This window comes from Mirounga angustirostris, unplaced genomic scaffold, assembly GCF_029215605.1.
Source record: "Mirounga angustirostris isolate CCGP_5_RB_7025 unplaced genomic scaffold, mMirAng1.0.hap1 SCAF_5, whole genome shotgun sequence".
NCBI classification, from domain to species: Eukaryota; Metazoa; Chordata; class Mammalia; order Carnivora; family Phocidae; genus Mirounga; species Mirounga angustirostris.
Window position 1 is genome coordinate 38,356,269 of NW_026991713.1, and position 24,748 is coordinate 38,381,016.

Genomic DNA, 24,748 nt, shown 5'->3' on the forward strand with positions numbered 1-24,748 from the left:
TACACAATTCATAGCGCTCACCATAGCATATACCCTCCCCAATGTCTATCACCCAGCCACCCCATCCCTCTCACCCCTCACCACTCCAGCAACCCTACATTTGTTTCCTGAGATTAAGAATTCCTCATATCAGTGAGATCATATGATACATGTCTTTCTCTGATTGACTTATTTCGCTTAGCATAATACCCTCTAGTTTTATCCATGTCATTGCAAATGGCAAGATTTCAGCTTTTTTTGATGGCTGCATAATATTCCATTGTATATATATACCACATCTTCTTTATCCATTCATCTGTTAATGGACATCTTGGCTCTTTCCATAGTTTGGCTATTGTGGACATTGCTGCTATAAACATTGGGGTGCATGTACCCCTTCGGATCACTACATTTGTATCTTTGGGGTAAATACCCAGTAGTGCAATTGCTGGGTCGTAGGGTAGCTCTATTTTCAACTTTTTGAGGAACCTCCATACTGTTTTCCAAAGTGGCCGCACCAGCCTTCATTCCCACCAACAGTGTAGGAGGGTTCCCCTTTCTCCGCATCCTCGCCAACATCTGTTGTTTCCTGATTCTTAAGTACCTATGTTAACTCTAGGTTCCATGCCAGGCCCTTGACATACAGCATCACAGGAAAATTCACAACAATTGGGCAAGAAATAAATTATTATTCCAATATACTGAGGGGAAAATGAACTTATTTGCTCCATTTTGGATATTAACTTTAATAATGAAAATGAGCATTAAATAATAATTGTTTTTAAATCAATTGACTTTGGAATGGCAAAGTTAAAAGCATTTCCTTGCTGCTAGGTTTATCATTTTTTGTTTCAAATTTTTATTTAAATTCTAGTTAGTTAAGATACAGTGTAATATTGTTTTCAGGAGTGGAATTGGGATATCATCACTTACATATAACACTCAGTGCTCATCCCAACAAGTGCCCTTCTTAATGCCCATCACGCATTTAGCTCATTCCCTACCCACCTCCTTTCCAGAAGGAAGGGAAAAAAAAAAAAAAAAGAAATGGAGGCAAACCATAAGAGACTATTAAGTATGGAGAACAAACTAAGGGTAGGTTTATCATTCATAAAAGCAGAAACAGGAGGGCATAAATTCAAAGATTGGTATTATATCATCCTTTCAATTCCAACTCCAATGTCATCTCCTTTGTGGAGCTGTGGTGGGCATTCCTTAATAAAGCCAACAATCCTCTCTTCCACAGCCACAGCACCTCACATTTAGAGCATGTGTCATTGCTGGAGACCTGTTTCTGCCCCATTAGAATGTGCGTTCCTAGGACAGGGTCCATGTCTAAACTGTTTCTGTTTCTCCAAGATGTGGCACAATGCTCAGCTCAGAATAGCTGCTAAGCAAATGTGTGTTGAATCGAATACAAAATACTAGCATAATGCAAGCAGGAAATTAATTTGTGTTCAGCAGATTCACAATTCTATTCTCCTGATAGAGGATCTTAGTGATGCCATCCCATAATATAAGAAATGAAGAGAATCTCCTTGAGGGGAAAAGGGATGTAAGTAAGCCTAGTCCTAGGTGAAATATTGGACAAGTAAGAGGCTAAGGTAGCCTCTCACTTCCATTTAATCAAGGCCCACTCACTTGATTTATAACACCCTTCTTTTGGTATTGCATGCCTGCTCTGCCCCCAAACCCGGCCTCTTCACCTCAAACATATCACTTAAGATACCAATTGATTTCAACCAGTAAAATGTGTTTCTCTATCCTGCTATTTTTATTTGCCTTGGAGAAAGCAACTGTATTGCAAAATCTAAAGCCTACAAATATCATAATTTCGAAAGACAAAAATGTTAATTCTTCAACGATGAAATTTCAGATGAAGTGAGTATAACAGAGGCTCTCTCTTGTCTCCAGAGCCTGCTTCTCATCAGTATTAGAACTCCCAAGACCTTGCTGAGCTTAGGGCTGCCCAGCCAAAGACAATATTTCCCATCTGTCCTTGCATCAAGGTGTGGCTGTGGGGTGGGGGTTGGTGATGACATAGCAATAGCACCGCTGTGTCATTGGAAAGCTCATGGAGCGGACACATGCTATGATCCCAGGACCACTTACAAGCTTGGACTTTATATGCGAGAAATAAAAGCTTCAATTTAATTTAAGCCACTGATACTTTGGCAACTGAAGCAGCCAAACAATATCCTAACTAATAAATGGAAAACGACTTTCCCGGATCTGCCAAATAATATTTCATCCAGTCGACCTGAGAAGTGGGCGCTAAAGATGATAATATGCCAAAGGTAAGTGAAAAGACTAGTGGAGAATGGCCAAAGAATGAGTTGTGGTGGAATAAGAACAATTTCTAATTCCATATACATAGCTAAATTAAAAACCATGGACCACCTATGGGGATCCTTAAAAAAGAGACTGAGTAAAAGGGCAGAGATGTAACAATAGAGTGCTTAAGTAAAAAATAAAAGCAAATAGGGAACAGAATATTGTAAAATATTAAGTTAGGTCAGTCCCCAATATTTTAGGCAGATGGGGAGCTCTTTCAACACTCCTGCATTAGTTCATAAAACCTTAACATTTAGAGACTATACATATAAATATATAACTGTACTCTACTCAAAATTAACAAGAATCCCAAATAAGTTTATTTTAACATCTGAAAAATATCATTATATTCACTATTTTTATAATAATCTCCAATAATTAAGGTAGGATAGTTATAAAGAAGATAATTTCATATTATCTCAACTTTCTCTCTTTGTTATTACCTTTGATAAACTTAAACCTCTTAACAAGCTACAAGCTATAAGATCATATGTAAGTGGTTTCACTCAAAAATTAGTCTAATCTTTTACAACAAAGTTCCCATGTATCATTTACACTTCTTAAGTCGCTTTAAGATATGCAGATTTATTAAAATTTCTTGAGATATTCTTGAACATTCAAGGCGGTTAATCAAATACTCTTGGTAAATTTTTGAAAAAAATAGTAGAAAAGACTCCAATAATAGGTAATCTATAGTAAGTTCCGCATTGATGAACATATGCGATGGTCTCACTAAATTTGTTCCCAAGACAACCATCTAGTCTAGGTGTTCCTAACCTGGGAGAAAATGTAAGGGTTGGGTGACCTTGGATGGGATGAAAATTACATATTTATTTTCACTAATCCCCAACTGACATTCAGCATTTTCTTAAATTACTCATATAGAAAACACATCACAATATTAGCAATATCCATGACCTTGTCAACAAGATATCTCATACCTCATTTTTAATGTTTTCATTTCTTATTACAATTGCTGCAAATATCCCAAATATTGTTTACACTCATCATTATGTCAAACAATAGTAGTTATAGTTTGACTTGAAAGGCATATTAAAAAATACATATATCATAAATTCATTTCTTTTACTATTTTGATAACTATTTCAATAATCGTTTCTTTTGTAACTTTGTGTGTTTGATTTTGTGCATTTCAAAACATTGTTTTGAAAGGATCTGTTGACATCTCTAAACTCCCAAAAGGGATCAGTGGTACAAACCATACTTAGGAATTGCTGTGTTCTGTTCATGCTCTTGCATAAAGCATTTAGTCCGTACATATTATCCAGCAAGCTTTTAAATAGCTGTTAGTACGGTTTATGTTCTCCGCTTCCATTATACTTTGTGAACTGCTGAGAGGGCTACATTACAGAAGTGGTGTTTGCTCTTCTTTTTGGATAAAGAAAATTCAATTACGAGCACTAATTATTTCACTTACTTGCAAAGATCATTAACACAGCTGGCAATATACAAATACGGATCAATATACTCATGGCAGCTCAGAAAAGGGAACTGCAACAAAATCTGACACTTGAAGAAGATGGCCTGTGTGGAAGAGGATGGCAGTCAGCAGAACATATTTAATGACACACGCGTACTCTCATTTTTTCTACTGATCTATTGGCAGGACCCTCCGTTCTTACCAGGAGAGGGAAGGTAATTTATGCTTATAGGTTTTAACCACCATTTTTCTAACTACCTATTTACACAATGAATACTGCTCTCATGAAACTCATTACATTCACAATTTCTGAAATATCTTCAAGTTATTCTTGTTGCAGTTACATTCCCTGAATTTTACAGGGTTTAATTACATCCTGTTTGCACTAAAAGTGCTTAATATTCAATATGCAAATACAATATACGTATATTATATCCAACATGCCCAAAATTTTCACATCAAATTTACCTCAAATGCTGGCATTCCCCTGGAGCACGGATTTGGAAAATCTGAGAGTGTGGGTACACATTTGCTGTCATCTGGAATTTGCACCGACCAACTATTTGCAAACATGGCAATGTCTTCTGTATAGTCCTCTATTTCACACACACACACACACACACACACACACACAAATATGTGTATTAGCATCACTTTACATAAATATAGTTCATTAACATAAACTTCCTGGTCAAAAAGTTAAATTCAATACCTTTATAATTCCAATGATTGCCAGTGATATTAGAATATAACATTACATTAGCATAAAACAATACATTGAACAAAGTGTAAGTACCAAATAAAAGTTCCAATCATTGAAGGGAAAAAGCAAACATCATTGAAGCAACATGAGGAAGGATTGAAAGTGAATGGTACAACATACATGCCGTAAAGCACTCATTAGCCTAAGTGTGTTGTAGAGAGAAGAAAATACACCTAAAACCAAGAAACATAAGTAAAAGTTTGGTATGAAATTTTTCTGACAGCCCTCTCATTATATTTGACGTTAGTCAGAACCTTGCTAAAACCGTGGTTCCATTTTTGAGGTACACAACAATAAAAAAACATCTTTTGTGGAGATTTCAGAAGACAGCCACACAAACAATGAAAGACTGGAAAAGACACCCAGAGAAGACCAAGAAGTGAATCTTTTTCATCTGAATATGATCAACAGTGTTTCTAAACGTGCTCAAGACGGTTGTTAAAGAATCGTGAGTCTATCCCAGCATTATGCAGAGGCAAGATTCAGGAGCTAATATGCAGGCAGCAGCAGACAGGTGGTTGGTGGTGAGCATTCTGGGTTCTCTGCTTCAGATCAAGTTTAAATCATTTTGGCACCTGGCCCAAAAACAGGTTCAGGGCCTCATATGAAAACTAATCCTGCCCGACATTCAGACAAAGTTTGAATCTAAAATCTCAAAGACATAGCAGAACCAACAAGGCAACATCTCGAAGTTTCATCTAAGACAACTGTCAGATGTGAGCTTTAGGTTTCTCACCACTTAGATTTATGCAGTCTACTACTGATGACAAGCTTCTGCACCATTAGAATAAGAAATCTCAAGCCAAATGTTTGACCACTCTCTCTCAGCATCTTCAAGATAGGAACATGCCTACTCGTTAATACCAGTTGTTGGGGAGATTGCGGGAGTTCATCTACAAGAATGCTTCACTCTCTTAGTGTACAATCCCAAACTTTACTGTGGCCTGGAAGACTTTTTAATCTGGCTCCTGCACTCCCCTGACTCCCCACTTCCTTCACGTACCACCCCCAGACACCCCTTCTACTCTTATCCCTGCTCAGTCTACTCCAGTCACAGTGGCCTTATACTGTTCTCCACTCAAGCTCATCCCCACCTTGCTCTTGCTTTTGCTCCCCATCCTTCAAAATTCCCTCCAATCTTCCCTCTGCTTTCTCCCTTACTTCATCTAGGTGTCTGTTTAATATGACTTCCTCAGACATGTCTTCTTTGTCACATGACCTGGAATACGACCAAACACATACTCTTCTATTGCTCTTAATCTTTCCCAAATTATTTTTTTCATAGCCTTATTGATCACAAAAATTATATTTTAGTTTGTTTCTATTTCTTTTGTCTTCTACATACAGGGCAACAGTTCGTCAAAGCTGCTCCTATTGCTTATTCCTAGTTTAGTATCTGGCATGTAGTAGGTGCTCAAAATACATTTGCTAAATAAATGAATGAATAAAAGGGGAGGTTTCAAAATTTAAATAGATTATTAGAATCCTAAAGCTTTCAAGTTTGTCTGGCCCACCTCATTATCTCTGATATTGTTGGAAATGTTACACAATGAACCAAGCATCGGCCTGGCCTAATATACTTTTTTTAAAAAGAGATTTATTTATTTATTTATTTATTTATTTATTTATTTATTTATTTATTTATTTGAGAGAGAGAGAAAGAGAACGAGCATGAGTTGGGGGGAGGGGCAGAGGGAGAGGGAGAGAGAATCTCCACCTGACTCCCCACTTAGTACAGAGCCCCAGGCTGTACTAGATCCCTGAGATCATGACCTGAGCTGAAACCAATAGTCCAATGCTCAACCGACTGAGCCACCCAGGTGCCCCCAGTGTTACTTTTAAGTAAATTTATAGTCACATTTCATTTCAAAACATCATCATTTTTGAAAAGTCTGTAGGACTAGAAATATTATCCAAAGGCCCATTGATTTCAGTATCTATACACAAATTTTAATGTAACTAAACAACCTGGACAGTCCCTTAGAGCTCACTTTAATTCCAGCTTATAACCACATCCTTAGCTATTTTTATGACATCACATTAATAAAAGAGTCACAAAAGTTGGTTATATATGAGACTTTAAATCCATTATCAATTAGTTGTCTGGAAGCCTGCGAAATTAAATTTAAAATGTTTCATATAATATACACTACAAGTAAAGTAATTTCTTATACATATTGGAACACTTTCTAAGAGTGAAAATAAGGCATTATTAATTACTACGTTGGGAAAAACAAGAGTAAACCAGGGCTTCTATTTTGATGTGTAGCTAGCTGTAAACATGAATTATGGAACCAGAATCTCAATGAGACAATCAATTAGAATATTTCTATATCCACAGAAATTCTGAAAAGCCTCATTTCTTTGTGAAGTCATCCTTGAAGAATAGTAGAAATGCAGGAAGAAATACAATTTTAATCACTGTTAAGAAACTGTGCATTCAATGGCTTTCAATCAAACTACCTCAGTGCCTCTAAAGTTTTATCTAATCAGCAAAGGACAGGCTGAGTTTCAAAAAAATACTAGGCATGTTAAAGCTAAAGGTAATACAGCTCATCTGTAGACATTTTCTTGCATTATTACAGAATGGGAGAAAATCAGAGGGCAGGTTCTTGTCACATCCTTTTAAGTTATTGTGTTTGTTTTTTCATTATTATTATTATTACTCTGCTTTACACTGTGCACCAAATAAAACTATGAAAAAGCTGAAATTTCTCTTTAGGTTCTTCCTACCTACTTCGCAGGGTCCTTCTTGCCTTCTGCCAATTCAGCCATAATTCAGACCCCTTGCCTCCTGCCGGTCTTCTACCACCTAGAATCTGCTAACACTCTTCTGCATGCTGCCCAATTATCTCACCATTTTATGTTCCAGGTTATTAAAGTTTGTCTGATCCTTAACTCAAATCCTTAGTTCAGTCCCTCTGCCTCTAGCGAGAGCAGATGCTATGTTCTATCCTCACCTCTGTACCATGTTCCCCAGATGCCCCAGGGGAAGTTGCCCACAGTTGTCTTTCCTAACTCTAACACGGAGAACTGAATTGAGTATTATTTTCTTCATGAAGCTTTGATACTCAAGAAAAAGAAATCAGTAATGACCATCTGATTGGTCCGCCTGAGTCTAAAACCCTACTTCCTAATAGTCTCAAGATTCCAAGTTTGTGAATCCTCTTATTCTAAATATCCAACTGAAAACACTAGTTCATTATGATCTCAACACTATACAACTGTGTGGTGCTCACAGACTTTTTGAACACTTTCACTTACATTTTCTCATTTGATCCTCAAAGGCTAGGAAGCTCTCAGGGTCATTACTATTATCTTCATTTGTACATAGGAGGAAAATTGACTGCTTGGAACCCTGTTCTTTACTCTCAGTGCTAGTAAACTAATTCTGACGATGCATTATCCATCTTGGGTAAAATGTTTGCATTTTAACAAGGGCCTTTTATTTTATTTTATTTTTAAGATTTTATTTATTTATTTGAGACAGAGAGAATGAGAGAGAGAGAGCACATGAGAGGGGGGAGGGTCAGAGGGAGAAGCAGGCTCCCTGCCAAGCAGAGAGCCCGTTGTGGGACTCGATCCCGGGACTCCAGGATCATGACCTGAGCCGAAAGCAGTGGCTTAACCAACTGAGCCACCCAGGTGCCCCAACAAGGGCCTTTTAAAGGAATGTCTTTAATCAAATGTTTTCTTATTAGCTCCGTTCTAGGCTTATTGAGAACATTTGGAGATGATTATAAATTAGCTAAAACATATTCAGTATTAGCTATGTACCAGGCACTGGATTAAATATTTACATGGATTATCTCATTTAATCCTTGCAACTCCATGCTATTATTATGTCATTAAATTTAGGAAGTTTAATATGGGGCAAAGCAGAATTTGAACCCCACAATCTGACTCTAAAACCCAGACTCTAAGTAGGACTTTCACTGTCTCTTAAAACACAACAAAGGGGTGACACTTCTCTCTGAATTTTATACTATAAAACAAAAGTATGACATAGCACTTTTACAGTTTAAAAGTCAGTTTCCAGATTAAAAGTCAGTTTCTCACACATTTATCGAAGCATGGGATTGGAAGTCAGTCAGATTTATAACCCGACCCTGACAATACCATTTACAAGCTGTGTTGCATTGGGCACATCCCCTTGTGTCCTCATTGTACAATTAAGAAAATGCCAGCCACCTTACAGGATGGTGTCAGGGTTGGGAATAATATAGCTACATGCCCATATTAACTGTTATTATAAATAGTATCAAGGTATATTATTATTATTACTGACAACACTGAACTCAGATTATATCTCTATTTTACAGCTGAAAATAAATGAGCAACAGAGAGATTCAATGAGTTGCCTTAAGTTATACAACATGTAAGCGTTGGAGCAAGATTCACAGTCTGGTGTGCTGGTATTAAGAACAGTATTCTTTATTGCACCTTTAAGTGTGGACCTAAATCATAACTGTGTCCTAAGATTGTCTTACTCTGTTTCCACTGCACACTAGTATCTCAGTTGAAACAGAACCCATTTTTAACGGCTCACTGAGATTAGTTTCATGACTTAGTATAAGTAGATAAATGATGATATGTACATCATTATACATGATAAAAAAAACCTTTCCAAGTTCTTATTTAACTTTTATAAGTTCTGTTCACATTATTATCTTTACAAAACCATTATTTGGTAGTCAATAAATCCATCCCTATAAAGACTGGATGCAAAATATCTTTTGTCTAAAAGTATATAAATTTGTCTCAAATGGGTTTGAATCACTAAAATATAAGCCCAGACAAGGGTGGAGTCTTTGTTTTGTTCACTGATGTATCCCAAGCTCCTACAACTGGGTCTAACATAAAGTCAATGCTCATTTAATATTTGTTACATAAGACTTGTATCTTAATTTAGTAAATGTAAACTAGCTTATGGCTTTTCCAAATGACACAAACCTGTTCCTATTCAATCTTCACTTAAAATCACTATAGCAGGCAAGTGATAGCACCAATTTTCCCCAACCTAGGGGAAGTTATACCCTTCTGGATACAAATAGCCTGATCAGTGAAGGAAGAAGACCTCAGAAGTACCACACGTTTCTTCCACTACACTCACCTTGCTGAATAATGAAATCATCAGATTGAATGCCATTGTAGTTTCCACATAAACCACACGATTTCCCTTTATGCTCTTGAGACAGTTTGAGGTAAATTCCAGATACTCCATCCCAAGCCAATGAAAAGCCAAAGGTTGTTTTCACCAAAATATAGTCAGCTAGTTTCTCAATGAAAACCTGCCCAATAGTCTGAGGCAATGTTAAACTTGAAAAATAAAACAAAGGCAATTTAAGAATTATGATGAATTCATTACAGATGATCAATTTCTTTCTTGGTGACTGAGAATTAAATAAAAGATCGTTATTATTCAAAATTATTGAATAAACTATGCAGCTAGATTTCCCAAGCAACCATCTTAGAGGAAACCTCAACATTTTGGAAAAATTTAATATTAAAATAAAAAGACAAGCAAAAATGGTACCTGTTTCCCCCACTGGTAAAGATTTTCTACATATAACTGGATGCTTCTCTCAACCAACAAAAAATACATTTCTGCTAAATATCAGTGATTTTATAAATCTGGAAAATAACCTTGTCTATTTAGAACAATGAGAGCTTAAATGTATTTATTTTTATCTAGAGAATACAAGATAATCTAAAAATGCTGGTCAACAATTTTGAAGTAAGAAAAAACAATGGTGAAAATATGTAAACACACTGAGTTCTGATTTTGTTTAATTTTGTTTTAAACTTGGCTGTAAGGAAATAGGAGCTCCTATCCCCAAAATGTCACCTTAGTAGAAGTCATTGTTTTCCAAAAGAAAAATGTCTGGGCATGATTAATTAGAATTTACATTTTTAATGCTGCAAAGTACATTATTAGGAATATTAAATACTTTGTCTTACAGTATTACATAGGGGTTATATTCATACATTTTAAATTGGATAAAATTAAGCCTATTTAAACAAGAGTCACACTGAATATTTAAACTCCTGACCCAATGTCTTTTGAAAAATCACTGGTGTCCTTTCATCCACGAAAATTACAGAAAAGACCAGGTGCTAATAATTAAGAAGACAGAAGGAAAAAATCATTTTTACTAAAATAGCCATGCTAAATGAAACTTATAAACTATAATATGAGTGAGGAGGGAGGTTAGTTGGTATATTCATACATTTCTCTCAGAAACTTCAAATTAGTGAGTTCCTTTCCAGAAAGAGCATGCTCCAAGGAACAAAAACTATAAAATCAAACATACTCATTAACAAAGTGATAGTCCCCAAAGAAATAATTCAAAATATCTGCAACCACTTGTACAGAGCTGGTTGCAGATCATTTTTATGGAGAATTAGTTAAAAGAATAGGAAAATAACTAAACTTTACACTAGAGGATAAATATGACTCTAGTTAACTACTACCATAATCTATTCTTATTAAAAATTATAAGCATAAGAAATTCCCTATTACATTCACAGTAAAAGTCAATATGAGTAATATCGTTTAAATTTGCAAGTTTATAAAAGCTATACTTGAAAAAAAGTAAATCATGCTTTATAAAGATATTTCTTAGCTACAGGATGTTAAGTGTATGGAGATACAGTTGTTCTGCTGTGGGTATTTTTTGGTTTGGTCATTTGTCATTTGATTCTTTCACAGCAAATTTGATGAAACATATAATTTTTGAAAATAAAAGATGCCTAACTGTGATTATCCAGCTGTGTATAACATAAAAAGATGCTAGTAGAGATGGGGGATAATAGTAAACATTAGATTGTCTCCCATAAATTTAAGAAAAACTCCACACAACCTAGTCAGGAAACATTCACAATGCAAACTAAAATGAATGTACAAATTAATGCTGAAAATTATTCATGGGTTCATATGTACCAAAACCCGTCATTTCACAGGTGAAAGAACCAAAGTCCAGAGAGGTAAGGTGAAATTTGCAGAGCCTTGCACATTTGATTTGATTTGATTTTGGTAAATACTTCTCTAACACCTGCTTTGAGTTAGGCCCTGGGCCAGGTGCAGCATTATTATAAACAAACTAGCAGAATAATAAGAAAACCATCCTCTTTCCATCATACAAATCATACCTAAATGGAATCTATCATACAAATGGAAATCCTCAAAGAAATATTTTCTCTGAGATTTAACAAAGAATTAGCATTCCTAAGAATCTACTTGAATGGCATTTTTGTTTTATAAAACGTAATAATTTTTTAAGGAGCCCATTATGTTACCCCAAAACCCATATAAGGTATTCTAAATTACTATTTAAATTCAGCTCCAAGAAATACATATGCAATTGTATTATCTTCCCATTCAAAAGGCTCAGCTTTCTTTTCTAAGAAAATGAGAAGTACAGAACCCAAATGATCAAGAAAATAAGGCTAAGAGAGGTGAGGGATTGCTTGCGGTCCCCTGACTGTGACAAAGCCTACGTCAGTGCCTGGCTCCCTGGTGCTTCATCCCAAACCCTTTATGCTATTGCCTTCTGCCCCTTGAGGAATCTAAACTGAGAAAAAAGTACAGAGGCTGGTAAGGCCATTCTGCTGGAAAGAATCCCCAGAGTTTAAATGAATTCTAAATGATAGAATTTTTCCATCCCACATTTTACTTTTTCTGGCATAATTCAGCCAAGAAATATTTTAAATTGAGTAATTCTATAATAATTTAGATTAGAAGCTGGATTATTCCACAGTATTCCTGCTTTACATATATAAAACCCTTCTTCAAACTAATAAACATCCCCTTCCCCAAAACTCTCAGGTCTTATTCTTGGTAGCTAGGAAGGCAAAGCTGGGCCTCTCTCTGATCTATTCAAGAAGTCCAGTTATTTATTGGCTCTGAGTCTTTGTCAGAACACTAACGGAAATTCTCAAGTGACACCTAAACCTCATGCATACACATTTGGAAAAGACTTCCAAAGGTTTAGTTTTATTTTAAGTTACTGTGAAGGAAGGAAGGAAGGAAGGAAGGAAAGAAGGAAGGAAGGAAGGAAGGAAGGAAGGAAGGAAGGAAGGAAGGAAGGAAGGAAGGAAGGAAGGGAGGGAGGGAGGGAGGGAGAAAGAGAGGGAGGGAGGGAACAGGGAGGGAGGGAGAAAGAGAGAGAGAGGAAGGAAGGAAGGGAGGGAGGGAGAAAGGGAGGAAGGGAGAAAGAGAGAGGAAGGAAGGAAGGAATGTAGGAAGGAAGGAAGAAAAGAAGGAAGGAAGGGAGGAAGGAAGGAGAAAAGATTTAAGAAAGAGGGCAAGTATAATTGAAGAATTGAACTATGAAAATTTCTCCTGAATCTCTGTTAGAGAAAACATGATAATCTCATCTGTACCTGTGCAAACCTAAGTGTATCCCGCATAAACATTAGGGAGGTTAAACTGGTTAGATTCTGGTCACCTGACTGGCCTCAGAGCTTGCTGAAGTTTTAATGTCTGTATGATATAACTTTAAGGTTCTTGTTTGAAAGAAATCCTTTCTTCCTATTCCCCATAATTCAATTCCAAGCATGAGATGTTTGGAAATTCTATCAATCCATGGTGTTTTTTTCATTATATCATTGATCATATCTTACCTGATTCCATCCTTTTTTATTTCATGCCCATAAATTCGAATTTCCTCCTGGTCTGAAAAGAACAAGCTGATTGATCGGTAACAGGAATACACTGAACCACGGCACTTAGGGCTATTATGAACCTTGAAGGGGGGAAAAAAAAAGAAAGCGTAGGAACCAACAACAGATATGTAGGCCTTCATTTGATTTACCAAAGTCACAATGCCCATCTACAGTTCTACAGCACTGTTAGACCTATGACACTTTACAAAATAGCAACTACATTTAGGATTTTCAAGAGAAAAAAAAAAGATTTAACAGAAAAATTGGACAACAAAGTTAACTTTATAAAGTATAAATTAATTCAGCATATTTTTTAAATGAGCTGAATCTTTACATGTTGAGTGTCAACATTCTTTTTTTTTTCTTTCAAGATTTTATTTAAATTCAAGTTAGTTCACATATAGTGTATTATTCATTTCAGGGGTGGAATTTAGTGATTCATCAGTTGCATACAACACCCAGTGTTCATGACTTCAAGTGCCCTCCTTAATGCCCATCACCCAATTACTCCATACCTCCACCTACCTCCCTTCCAGTAACCCTGTTTGTTCCCTATGGTTAAGAGTCTCTTATGGTTTGCCTCCCTCTCTGTCTTTATCTTATCTTATTTTTCTTTCCCTTCCCATATGTTCATCTGTTTTGTCTCTTAAATTCCACATATGAGTGAAATCATTTGTCTCTCTCTGACTGACTTATTCTAAAGGTACATGGTATGTACTGGAAAAAAAACAGTTCTGACAGGAAGACAGTAGAGCACCACAAAGAAACACATTTGTAGTTTTCATGTCCATGTCATGTTAAAGACTCATGAAATGGAGCTCTACACAATGCAATACTTAAAGTTTGCAAAAGGGACTAATAACCTCTCTAAAAATAAAATTACTCTAAAAATAAAATAATATTTTAGGGAAGACAAAGATTACTTCTCAAAACTTGATGGGAGAATTAGTTTACTGGAAAGAAAGGAAGGAAGGAAGGAAGGAAGGAAGGAAGGAAGGAAGGAAGGAAGGAAGGAAGGAAGGAAGGAAGGAAGGAAGGAAAGGAAGAAAGGAAGAAAGAAAGAAAAAGAGAGAAAGAGAGAAAGAAAGAGAGAATAAAGAAAACAAGAAGAGAAGGAAGGAGAAGAATGTTAGATTCTCTTACTTTATTCCAAAATTAATTTCAAAGATTCAAAAAGTAAAGAAAGTATAAATATCTGACCATATTGAGAAGAAATTTATGGAGCTAGAGAGTTTGAAGAAAAAAAAAGTAGTGATTGGAGTATAGAAAATGTCATAAACAAAAAATGGGATAATTGTTAACTCTATACAAATGCACAAAGAAGAGAAATAAAATCATAATAAACTATTGGGCTCAGCTCTTAATAATATTTATATGAATTCATATATATATATAATATGTAAATGACAATAATAAACCACATATAATTTAACCTAAGATGGTGATACAACCCTGTAAAGAGGAGGGAAGGAAAGTGTGTGTGTGTGTGTGTGTGTGTGTGTGTGTGTTAGGGGCAGGAAAAGTGATATAACAAAGATGATTTCATCTTCCATAGCAGGAAATGATTAAGGCTTAACTTTGAAAGATAAAGAAATAATAGCATATTTTGGCATGTAATATAAAAGCCAGAAGAAACAGCTTAAAGAGCTGAAGTAATTACTTTTGGGGAGCCAGATTGTAGCTAGGCTGGGGAGTGAAGGCAAGCAGGGGCTACATTTTTGCTTCAGATGCCTTAGATGAAGTTTTTAAACTATGTACATGTATTATTTTTATAAAAGTAAAATTAAATTTAAAAAGAAAAAGAAAATGATCAGGCATATAAAAAGGATATATGCATAAAGACGTTGATCAACGTGTCTATTAAAATACTGAAAATATTTTTTAAAATCTAAATTTCTAAAACAGGGCATAAGTAAATAATTTGAATATCCCATAAATTGGAACAAATACAGCTAACAAAATTTCGGTTTTTCAAGAATATTTGTCATGGAAGATAGTTCTTGACATAATTACCAAATGAAAATCTAAGATAGAAAATTATACACAGTATGATTTCAAAATTATAAATGTGTTTAAAATTCAGAGGAAAAAAAAGAGTAGAAGGAAAATATGTGAAGCCATTAGCAGTGGTAACTCTTTTTTTTAATTTTTATTTAAATTCTAGTTAGTTAACATATATGGTAATATTGGTTTCAGGAGTAGAATTTAGTGATTCATCACTTTCACACCACACCCAGTGCTCATCATGACAAGTGCCCACCTTCATAGCCATCACCCATCTAGCCCATCCCCCACCACCCTCCATCAACCCTCAGTTTGTTCTCTAACCTTAAGAGTCTATTATGGTTTGCTTCCCTCTCTCTTTATTCACCTTCCCATATGTTCATCTGTTTGTTTCTCAAATTCCACATATGAGTGAAATCATGTGGTATTTGTCTTTGACTGACTTACTTTGCTTAGCATTATACTTCTCTAGCTCTACCCATGTCATTGCAAATGGCAAGATTTCATTCTTTTTGATGACTGAGTAATATTCTGGAAAACAGTATGGAAGGTCCTCAAAAAGTTAAAAATAGAGCTACCCTATGACCCAGCAATTGCACTACTAGGTATTTACCCAAAGGATGCAAACATACAGATTTGAAGGGACACATGCCCCCTGATGTTTACAGCAGCATTATCAACAATAGCCAAAGGATGGAGAGAGCCCAAAGGTCCATCGACTGCAGTCAGTATCACATTAGTTCTAACACTATTTTTATAGACTTCTCCGAAATTTTCAAATTTTCTACAAGAAAAGTGAACTACTTCTATAATCAGGGGCAAGATGACATTTAAAGCAAATGGATTTGTTGCCTAGAAAGAAAATTCCACCAGCCAAAACAGAGCCAAGGAGAAACAAAATTAGCTCCGGGAGCACAGTTCAGCATTGTGTGCTATTATCAAAGGATAGATTATCTAGTTGACACTTTATTCTTCAGAAGGGTGAGACCCTGGACAAGAACATTTCAATGAGGGAGTCAGAAGGTGTTTGAGTGATAAACCCAGTGAGAGAGTGGAGGAATAATAGACAATAAGGCACTGAAAACAGGAGCCCTGTAAATACTGAAGATGCATGCCACTAACTTCCCTATTTAAAGAGACAGAGGATTTTTTATTCTTATGCTCCACAAGTTAACTTTCAATAGACCTCATTTCCTTTCTGGGTCACAAGACTTTTGATGCTCTTAAAAAGCTTCAAGGCCTACTTTTTAAGATTTGCACCACCTAGGAGAGGAGAATTTAGGCAACTCCAATTTAAGTTAGAAGGGAAAAAGAAAACAGAGGTTCGAAGAAATGATGCCTATGGAGAGTTCTAGTTTTTGAACAGGATAGCACAGCCGTTTCCTGACTCTGCTTGGAGATAGCTAGAAAGTCAGGGGAAGAGAGTGAGGCAGGGAAAGAGGTCCCTGACTTTTTTTATTTCAAGTAGAGCCACTCTGCAGGTTGCATTCTAAGCTGTCTCTTAGGAATTCTTCCAAATCAAGAATTCAGTTAAACACTAACTGTCTGAGCTCAATTATATAGTATGAACCAACCTAGTAAGTAGCTGCCTGTCTCTATGTCCTCAGGCCTTGCTTCTGTGATCCATTTCCTGAATGCCAGCCTCTGATTCACACTAAGGGGTGCCTTCAAAAAAAATTAATCTGGGGGTACATCACAACGGTAGTGTCAGGAAGGAAATGTGTATGTGCAATTTGGTTAGCACCCAAACCCGCTCCCTCTTCAAAATGTTCAAATAAAATCTGAAGAATGGGGATATCAACTGGAGTTGATATTATGACATCTGTGATACAGACATTCTGCATTGTCTGTAACTCTCTCCCACATGGATCCAAATCCTTCTTCTCCCAGTCCAAAGCTCCATCTCAATAGAATAGACTCAATTTAGCTACAAATTGGGTCCATCCCATTAAGAACCAATCCTTCTTCCCTAGTCAGAGCCCCAAGTATTCGTGCTATGATTATTATATATTTTCCATCATTTATCCAGTCCTTTAAAAATACAGACTTTGCCAGGAGAAAAAAAAATCTTTACGTTAATTATGCCCTAGGATCACCTACCCATACAGTGTACCAAGGCTCCAAATTACCACAGTCCTTTGCAAAAATGTAAGAACAGTTTCCTGGGAAATAATAGTAAATGCCATCAAAAGTTTCAAAGTGGTACTGTCCCCATGTTTTGCAAATCCCATCTCTGCCATGGCCCATGTTTGGCACTGAAAAGAAATAGGATAAGATTTAGTAGAATCAAAGAAATTATGCCCTGTTTCTGGCAAGGTTCAGTGAGATCAGTGAGAAGGGAAAGTGGACATTTACATTTTCTTTTACATTGTTTCTAAATCGTAGGAATGAATTACGGACACTCGAGTTAATACACAATATGATTGCCCCAACTCCCAGTGCATGAACACTGATATAGCCAATTACACCTTAAAGTTCTCCTTGACTTATAATTTCTCTCAAGTATCCCTGAAACTTACCAATCTGGCACCGTGTCCCAAGTGCCTGAAATATTTGACAGTCACATGTACCGGTCTTAGAACAGAAAGCTCCGTTAAGGCATTCATGAGGACAAGAACCTGAAGGACAAAAAAGATAAGTTATCTTCTGGCGTGCATCAGTTCTTGTAAACATAATATGTCAAGATTTAGCTTGGACTAACTGTAACCATTATTAATTCAAATAGAACCCAGGGCTTCTTGCCTTGATGAGCTAAAGAATTAAGCCTGTCAAGTCTCTATCTAGTTTATTTCATTATGTGTGCTGTGAAACAAGAAAGACAGGCTTTCACATCTCAAACTACCCTGAGAGCAAAGGTTAGCTTCCTTCAAGCAATTGAAAGGTCAAGTTCCCATGTAAGGAATCCCTGTCCCAGATGATGAGAACCAGAAATGCACAAGCTGCAGAAGATTCCATTGATGGAGTTTGGCCACAGCTGCACGTCCAGAGGGTTCCAACTCCAGGAATGAGTGTTGTATTAAAGAATAGTGTCCATCATTAGCTCGAGGAATCAGCCAAAGTATACAAAAACCCAAAAGGAAACTCTCATTTTTGAAGAGGAGAATTAAACATTTCATTCAAACTATGTGTATTAATTAATCTTCAGGCTCAGTTACAAATAATACATTCTTTCTGACCCATACTTAATTTTAATGGGGTCTAAACCAAAGTCGTGGCTGGCCATCACCAAAAATATTCTTTTTTGTGGAAAGAAACATTGTCCCAAAAGATTCTGTTGAAAAGAGGAAGCAAGAAACTATGAGCTCCTGAGTGAGTTTTGAAAATGCAAATGAATCCCAGTGAAAATTTTTCCTCTAATAAGGAGAGAGGACAAGGAGCACTTGGCAAATTTCAAGCAGGAAGAATTTAAGTAACACATCAAGAGAATAAGAACACATCTCTGAGTCACCATAAAGTAGTACCTCTCTGGAATATGTTAAAGTCCTAGGAGGTAGTTAACTAACTGCGATGATTTAACCACAATTCTGCCCAAGTCGAGAATTAGAAAACCCTATTGTCCTTTAAGATCCATTGAGCTAAAATACCTCTCTACATTTAAAGACCTACAGCTCTCTAAGTACATCTTAACTGAGGAAAAATGAGCTGTTTCAATTTTGATTATCAATACAGGTAAAAACTTACATTTTTCACAAATTTAAATGCAGTTTTTTCCCCTTTAAATCTTATCTTAGATCACAATCTTACATTTTTATAATAAATAAATATCTAATAAATAAATAAATATCTAAACACCTAGACAAACACATGTGTCTCCTTCAAAAATTTATTTATAGCCCTGTTTATTCTCCTGAAAACAAGTATCAAGCCAAAACTAGCCAAGAATTGCTGTTATTTTAAGTAAAAAGAAAAATTTGAATTAAAGTTTAATCTCTCATCAGCATTCTGCTTAATGAAAATGGGAAATGGTTAAGCAAAAATAAGGATGCTGAGGAATCAAGGAGCCAGTTAATGACTCAGAAAAAACTTGTCTGATACCCAGTGATAGTTCTTCCTGATCACGTAGTTATCAGCCTAATCTAATTGTTCAACGCTGCTTATTTCCAAACGTAATTCAAATTTCTACATGAAGTGAACTTTTTTTTTAATATTTTATTTATTTATTTGAGAGAGAGAATGAGAGACAGAGAGCACGAGAGGGAAGCAGGTCAGAGGGAGAAGCAGACCCCCCGCCGAGCGGGGAGCCCAATGTGGGACTTGATCCCGGGACTCCAGGATCATGACCTGAGCTGAAAGCAGTTGCTTAACCAACTGAGCCACCCAGGCACTTCAAGTACATGAAGTGAACTTAACTATTACTATTATTACCATCCTGGCTCAGTTTCCTCCTTTGCATTAAATGGCAATAGTTAATTCAATATATCCCTCAAAGGGGACTTTTAAGAAAGCCAATACAAAAGCGAAGGTGTGACACTGACCTTTTATTTTGCTCTCACCCCAGTTAATAGCTTCATGGAAGAAATATCTTGGAGATGTTGCTTCCAACTTTGAAAGACAGAAATAAGAATTCAAGACAGTTAAATTATTTAATTCAAGCCCTACATGCAAATCAGGAAGTCTGGGAAATTGTTACAGATACAGAAATTATAAAGTGCTGACTCTAATTCATTGGCTTCTGGAGGCAATCTCAATGTGGCTCCCAGAGGAGCCCTTTGTGGTTAGAGGACTTGACCTCAAGGTTTGGTTTTGCCTCTTACCTGACTTTGATGAGTCTTTATCCTCTCTGAGCTCATTCTCCTCCTGCCTTTCTGTCCTCCTTGAAAAAGAACGTGGGTGGGGTCTAATCTTTTTTTTTCATATTGTTCTTTTTTTTTTTATTCTTATGTTAATCGGGTGGGGTCTAATCTTTGCATTAACTGACTACTTTGCCTACAGAAGAAGCTCTACTCTGGTATTTCCAAGTGCAGATGGGTCTGGAGAAAATGCATGGGGCTGATGGACCAACAGACAGGGACGTCCACACTGCCTGTGGAGGCATCTGTGAGGATATCATCCACGGAAGCTTCTGCTGCCGCAGTGTGAGTGTGTCCCCTTCAGCCTCCAAAGAACTGACACTTTGAAGTTCATAGAACATTCAAATATATCTTTTTATAGACTCCCCACATCTTTAGGGTAATGGTTAAGAGTATGAATTATGGAATCGGACAGACCTGGATGAGAGTCCTGATTCTTCCAGTCCATACTCTTAGGCAAGTTTCCTAACCTCTCTCTTTTTTTTTTTTGTTTCCTAACCTCTTAAACAATAACAACAAAATTTCCTAACCTTAGTGCCTTCTTTCTCTTGTCTGTAAAATGGGAATGATGGTATCTACTTAATCGTGCAGTTATGAAAATAAATTAAAATGATGTATGTAAAAATTCCAGCATAGTGCCTCACACATAAGAATTAGCAATAAAGAGATTTATATTAATCTAAGCAACCCTGATAAACCTTAAGATTTCTGGAGGTCAATATAGCTTAGTAGCAAATAATTGTGGATTACTAAACCTAATCAATTAAGGATTTTGATTCAAACTCAGTGACTATTTAGGGTATGGTCTGAAGCAATGTCCTTTCAAATAGCATTTCTATGTTTGTCAGAAGAACACACACTCCCAAAATCTGCCACATAATTGCAAATTGAGTACCAGGTGTTGTTAGAAAAACTGGAAAGGGTGAAGGACAAGAAGAAAGGGGTGATAGGGAATGTGACTTCAGGTACAAAGTCCTACCTCAATGGATCCTGGTCTCCTTCCCACACACAGAGTTTATTTTGGCATTTTCCAGTGAAGTACTTTTTTTTTTAATAGCCAAAGGTGCCCCATGTCACAGAAGAGGACTCCCACACTCTCTCTCAACTTCAACACTCCTTTCTAAACTCCTTGCTCAACACTATGCCTCCAGATTCACTGTTTCCTGTTCTCATTCCTCCCAGGTTTCATCCTCACTGCTCAATCTCCCCTTTCTGCCTCCGCCTCTGTCTTCAAAGTAAGTTAAACTCACAACGGCCTCTGACTTTGATTCCCCCAAAACAGCAAATCTTATCCTGTCTGTAGCCATCTTATTTCCAACTGCCTACCTCTAGCACAGCCACCAATATTCCTGGGCACCAAAATCTGACTTCAGCTCCAGCGAATTATCTGTGATGCTCATTAAAATTGTATAGAGGCTTCAACTCTGCTTCATACAGGCTTATAACCTTGAACAAATTATTTAACCTGCATAACCTCAGTTTCCCAGTCTATAAAATGGAATAAAAGTAGAATTGTATTCAGTGAAATGGGGTAAGTAAAGCCCCAAGAGTAGAGCCAGGCACAAGGGTTGTAAATATGTTACCTATTTTTATTATTGGGCAAAAACTGAATACATCAGACAAGAATAGACCAAGGCTAGAATATATAAATTTTTTAGCTCCATATCCTCTCACTCAACTCAGGCTACACCTCCACGGAAATGACAAGTGCTCAACACACCAGCCTTCTGGCCACAGAAGCATCCTAGTTAACTCAGCATCCTAATGACCACATGTTCCGTGCATCATTCCACATTTCACCAATGCTAAGACAAGGCCCATACATAGCTTTTACTTTTTTAACCAACCTGAACTCAGAACGGCATCTTACATTTATAATTGGGAGCACTTTTATTCTTGAGTCCTATAAATAATGGCAAATAATTGATGGCGTCTTAGATTCAATGAACAAGTTACACAGAAATGACTTCTTTACCTGCCTACCTTCATGAGGCATTAAGTATCTAGACAATAAGCACCACTATTCATTTTACGTCTCTAGCATGGTCTCTTGAATGTCACCAACAAATACCAACTGAACTGAATTTACGCATTATTCAAATAGGAATGATCTGCCTGCCAAGCCTGTTTAGAACATGACTATAAAAGATTCTGTTGAATCTCCCTCTACATCCTCTCAGCCCACCTGCATCTGGGTTTCTGTGCACATCAAGACCCTTCAACTTCACGTACTGGCTTCTTTCTGTCTCTGCCTCAGTGCAGAATCCAAGCAGAAGAAACCACAGAAAATGACTTCGTGGGACTAGAAGGCCCCCCAGAGGTGACCCTCAACCAATGAGAGACAGGAATCAGTAGATAAGTACCCCAACTTCCCCCCATCCCTTGGAGAAACAGTTCTACAACTCATTCTACATGACTCCTCAGGGGGCCCCCACCAAGCCTGAGCCCCAGAAGCCCTTCCTTAACATACTCTATAAGATTCACTCCCCTCCTGATCTCACTTTTCTCTCTTCCCCCCTTGTGCACTTCCCCCAAATAAATTGGCTGCACCTAAGTCTGTCTCAGCACCTGCTTTCAGGAGACAAATTTTGAAATGTAACACAAATGCAAAAGAATTCCAGGCAGCGGGTGCATACATTCACATAACCAATAAAAGATGACAGCCAATTCTTCCTCCTTGATGATAACATCTCCACAGGATGGTGAGAAGCACAGAGAAACCGTCTTTAGATGAGAAATCACTGTGGCACACAAATACACCACTGACAGGAGTCCGTGTCTCCCCCCCTCCTGGCTCATTGTTCATCTCATTGCCAACATATTTCTGAATCCTTACTTGCATAGATAATCTACCCATCAATGCTCCATATTCCTAGAGCATCAGTTGTGAGTCAGTGGACAAGAAATGCCTTACGACAGATGAAATTTCAATCCTAAACAGTGCAACGCGTGATTATGACCTCACTGTCCTTCTTTTTCAGCGTTTCTACTTCTTCTTCTTTTTTTTAATGGGTTACTTCTTTTTTTTTTTAAGATTTTTATTTATTTATTGAGAGAGATAATGATAGAGAAACAGCATGAGAGGCGGGAGAGTCAGAGGGAGAAGCAGAGTCCCCGCTGAGCAGGGAGCCCGATGCGGGACTCGATACCAGGACTCCAGGATCATGACCTAAGCCGAAGGCAGTCACTTAAACAACTGAGCCACCCAGGTGCCCTCAGCATTTCTTCTTTTAAAACCTGTTCAGATGTTACATAATGTCGATGCATGTTCTCTCGCTGCAGGACATAGAAGAGCAGGTATCGATGGCTGCTCTTCATTCTCTCTAAAAGTGAAGTCAGGACAAGGTAAGTGTGTTCCTCACTTACTAACCAAAGGTAACTCCTTTGGGGTAAATTAGACACACTCTAGAAATATCTAAATGGACAACAGTATAACCCCATCCAGAGGTCACTTTATGTGACAACTTCGGGGTGTATTTCACAGATTTTTGACACTGGTGGGTTCATCAAAATGCAGTTTTTTCAAAATTGGATTTTCTAATGAATCATGCTGATGTCTTTTTGTGGTTAACATGGTCAACTGACAAACGTAGTTAAATTTCTCAGAGAAAAGCCATTTTAACCACTTCACATGATACGTAAGTACTTAAGTACACAAAACACTCTTTTTAAGAAAAAAAAAAAAGTGTTTCCATTCCAATCTTTTGTCCGTTTAAGTACCAAAAAAAAAAGTTTTCTATTTTGAATATGAATAAATTAGTTCTGTCCTCTAAATTGTCAAATCCATCTTCAGTTCTCTTTAACACCAAAAAAATATAAAAATTCAGGCATTTACCAGAAAATACTAGCAGAATTGATTGCAATTCAGGATTTGACAAAGGTCTCCTTGTATACATAAGCCGTTTGCTATATAAATACCCAAATCACATTACTTTCCCATACATGCCTTTAAGTTAGGATGCTCTATTTTCCCAACTATCTTTTACAGAGAAATATTTTTTTAACCCACCTCTTTGGACATTCCAATCAGAGTTTAAAAAATATTGCAATTATGTTATCCAACATCCCTTATATAAAGGGGACCTGGGCAAAAGGGCCTTCTCAGATTCAGTGCTACACGTCTCTCCAAAAATAAAGGTTACCTCTCCAGAAGTGTCTGTCATTGCGATTTGTCAGACACTATGAAGCTGTCTGTCAGGACACCAGGTCACCTCTGATGCCCTTTTGCAACATGTATACCTTTCTTTGCCCCTGCTTACTTGTGTTTGTTCGACTGTCATTGCTCTGATCGCACGCTTCATTTTTAAACCAATTAAAAATTTCTGGCAAGTAGATGAGATTATATCTCCCACACATGCTGTGAGCCTATCGGTAGGTAACTGAGGTGAACAGCAAAAAAACACTTGAGCGAACAGGTCAATGTGAACTAAGCATGAATTTGAGGGTTGCAGAAAAGCAGTAGAGAAGTTACTCTGCCTCTTCTCTGTCCTGTCTTGTTTTTAGCATTGTATTCCCCTTCACAAAGGTCTCATTGTTGAAGTGACAGCAGAGTCCCAAAGCAGAGTGGATTATTTCTCTGCCTCTCTCCATCGGATGCATAACCTACCTGTGCTGCTAAAAGAGCTCTTTTCTGTCGATTTTCATTAAACCTGTTTCTGGAAGAAAACAAAAAGAACTTGTATAGTCAAAGGCCACCTAGGCAACCTGAACAAGCCTTTCCCAGGAGAGAGCTGATGTTTTCCTCCTGATTTCCATCCCTTTATCAAAGAG

At 37.0% G+C, this 24,748-nt stretch overlaps 1 protein-coding gene across 2 annotated transcripts in view; it reads right to left on the reverse strand.

Moving 5' to 3' along the window:
* The window catches only part of OTOGL (otogelin like), a 131,424-nt gene that overhangs the window by 104,693 nt on the left and 1,983 nt on the right, over window positions 1-24,748 (reverse strand). For both annotated transcript variants that reach the window (XM_045867283.2, XM_045867282.2), the window contains exons 3-10: window positions 24,585-24,633; window positions 19,664-19,730; window positions 17,708-17,806; window positions 17,289-17,443; window positions 13,143-13,264; window positions 9,631-9,836; window positions 4,223-4,350; window positions 3,752-3,858 (exon numbers count right to left, since the gene is read on the reverse strand). In XM_045867283.2, the coding sequence (XP_045723239.1) occupies window positions 3,752-3,858; window positions 4,223-4,350; window positions 9,631-9,836; window positions 13,143-13,264; window positions 17,289-17,443; window positions 17,708-17,806; window positions 19,664-19,730; window positions 24,585-24,633 (933 nt within the window). The remainder of the gene's footprint in view (window positions 1-3,751; window positions 3,859-4,222; window positions 4,351-9,630; window positions 9,837-13,142; window positions 13,265-17,288; window positions 17,444-17,707; window positions 17,807-19,663; window positions 19,731-24,584; window positions 24,634-24,748) is intronic.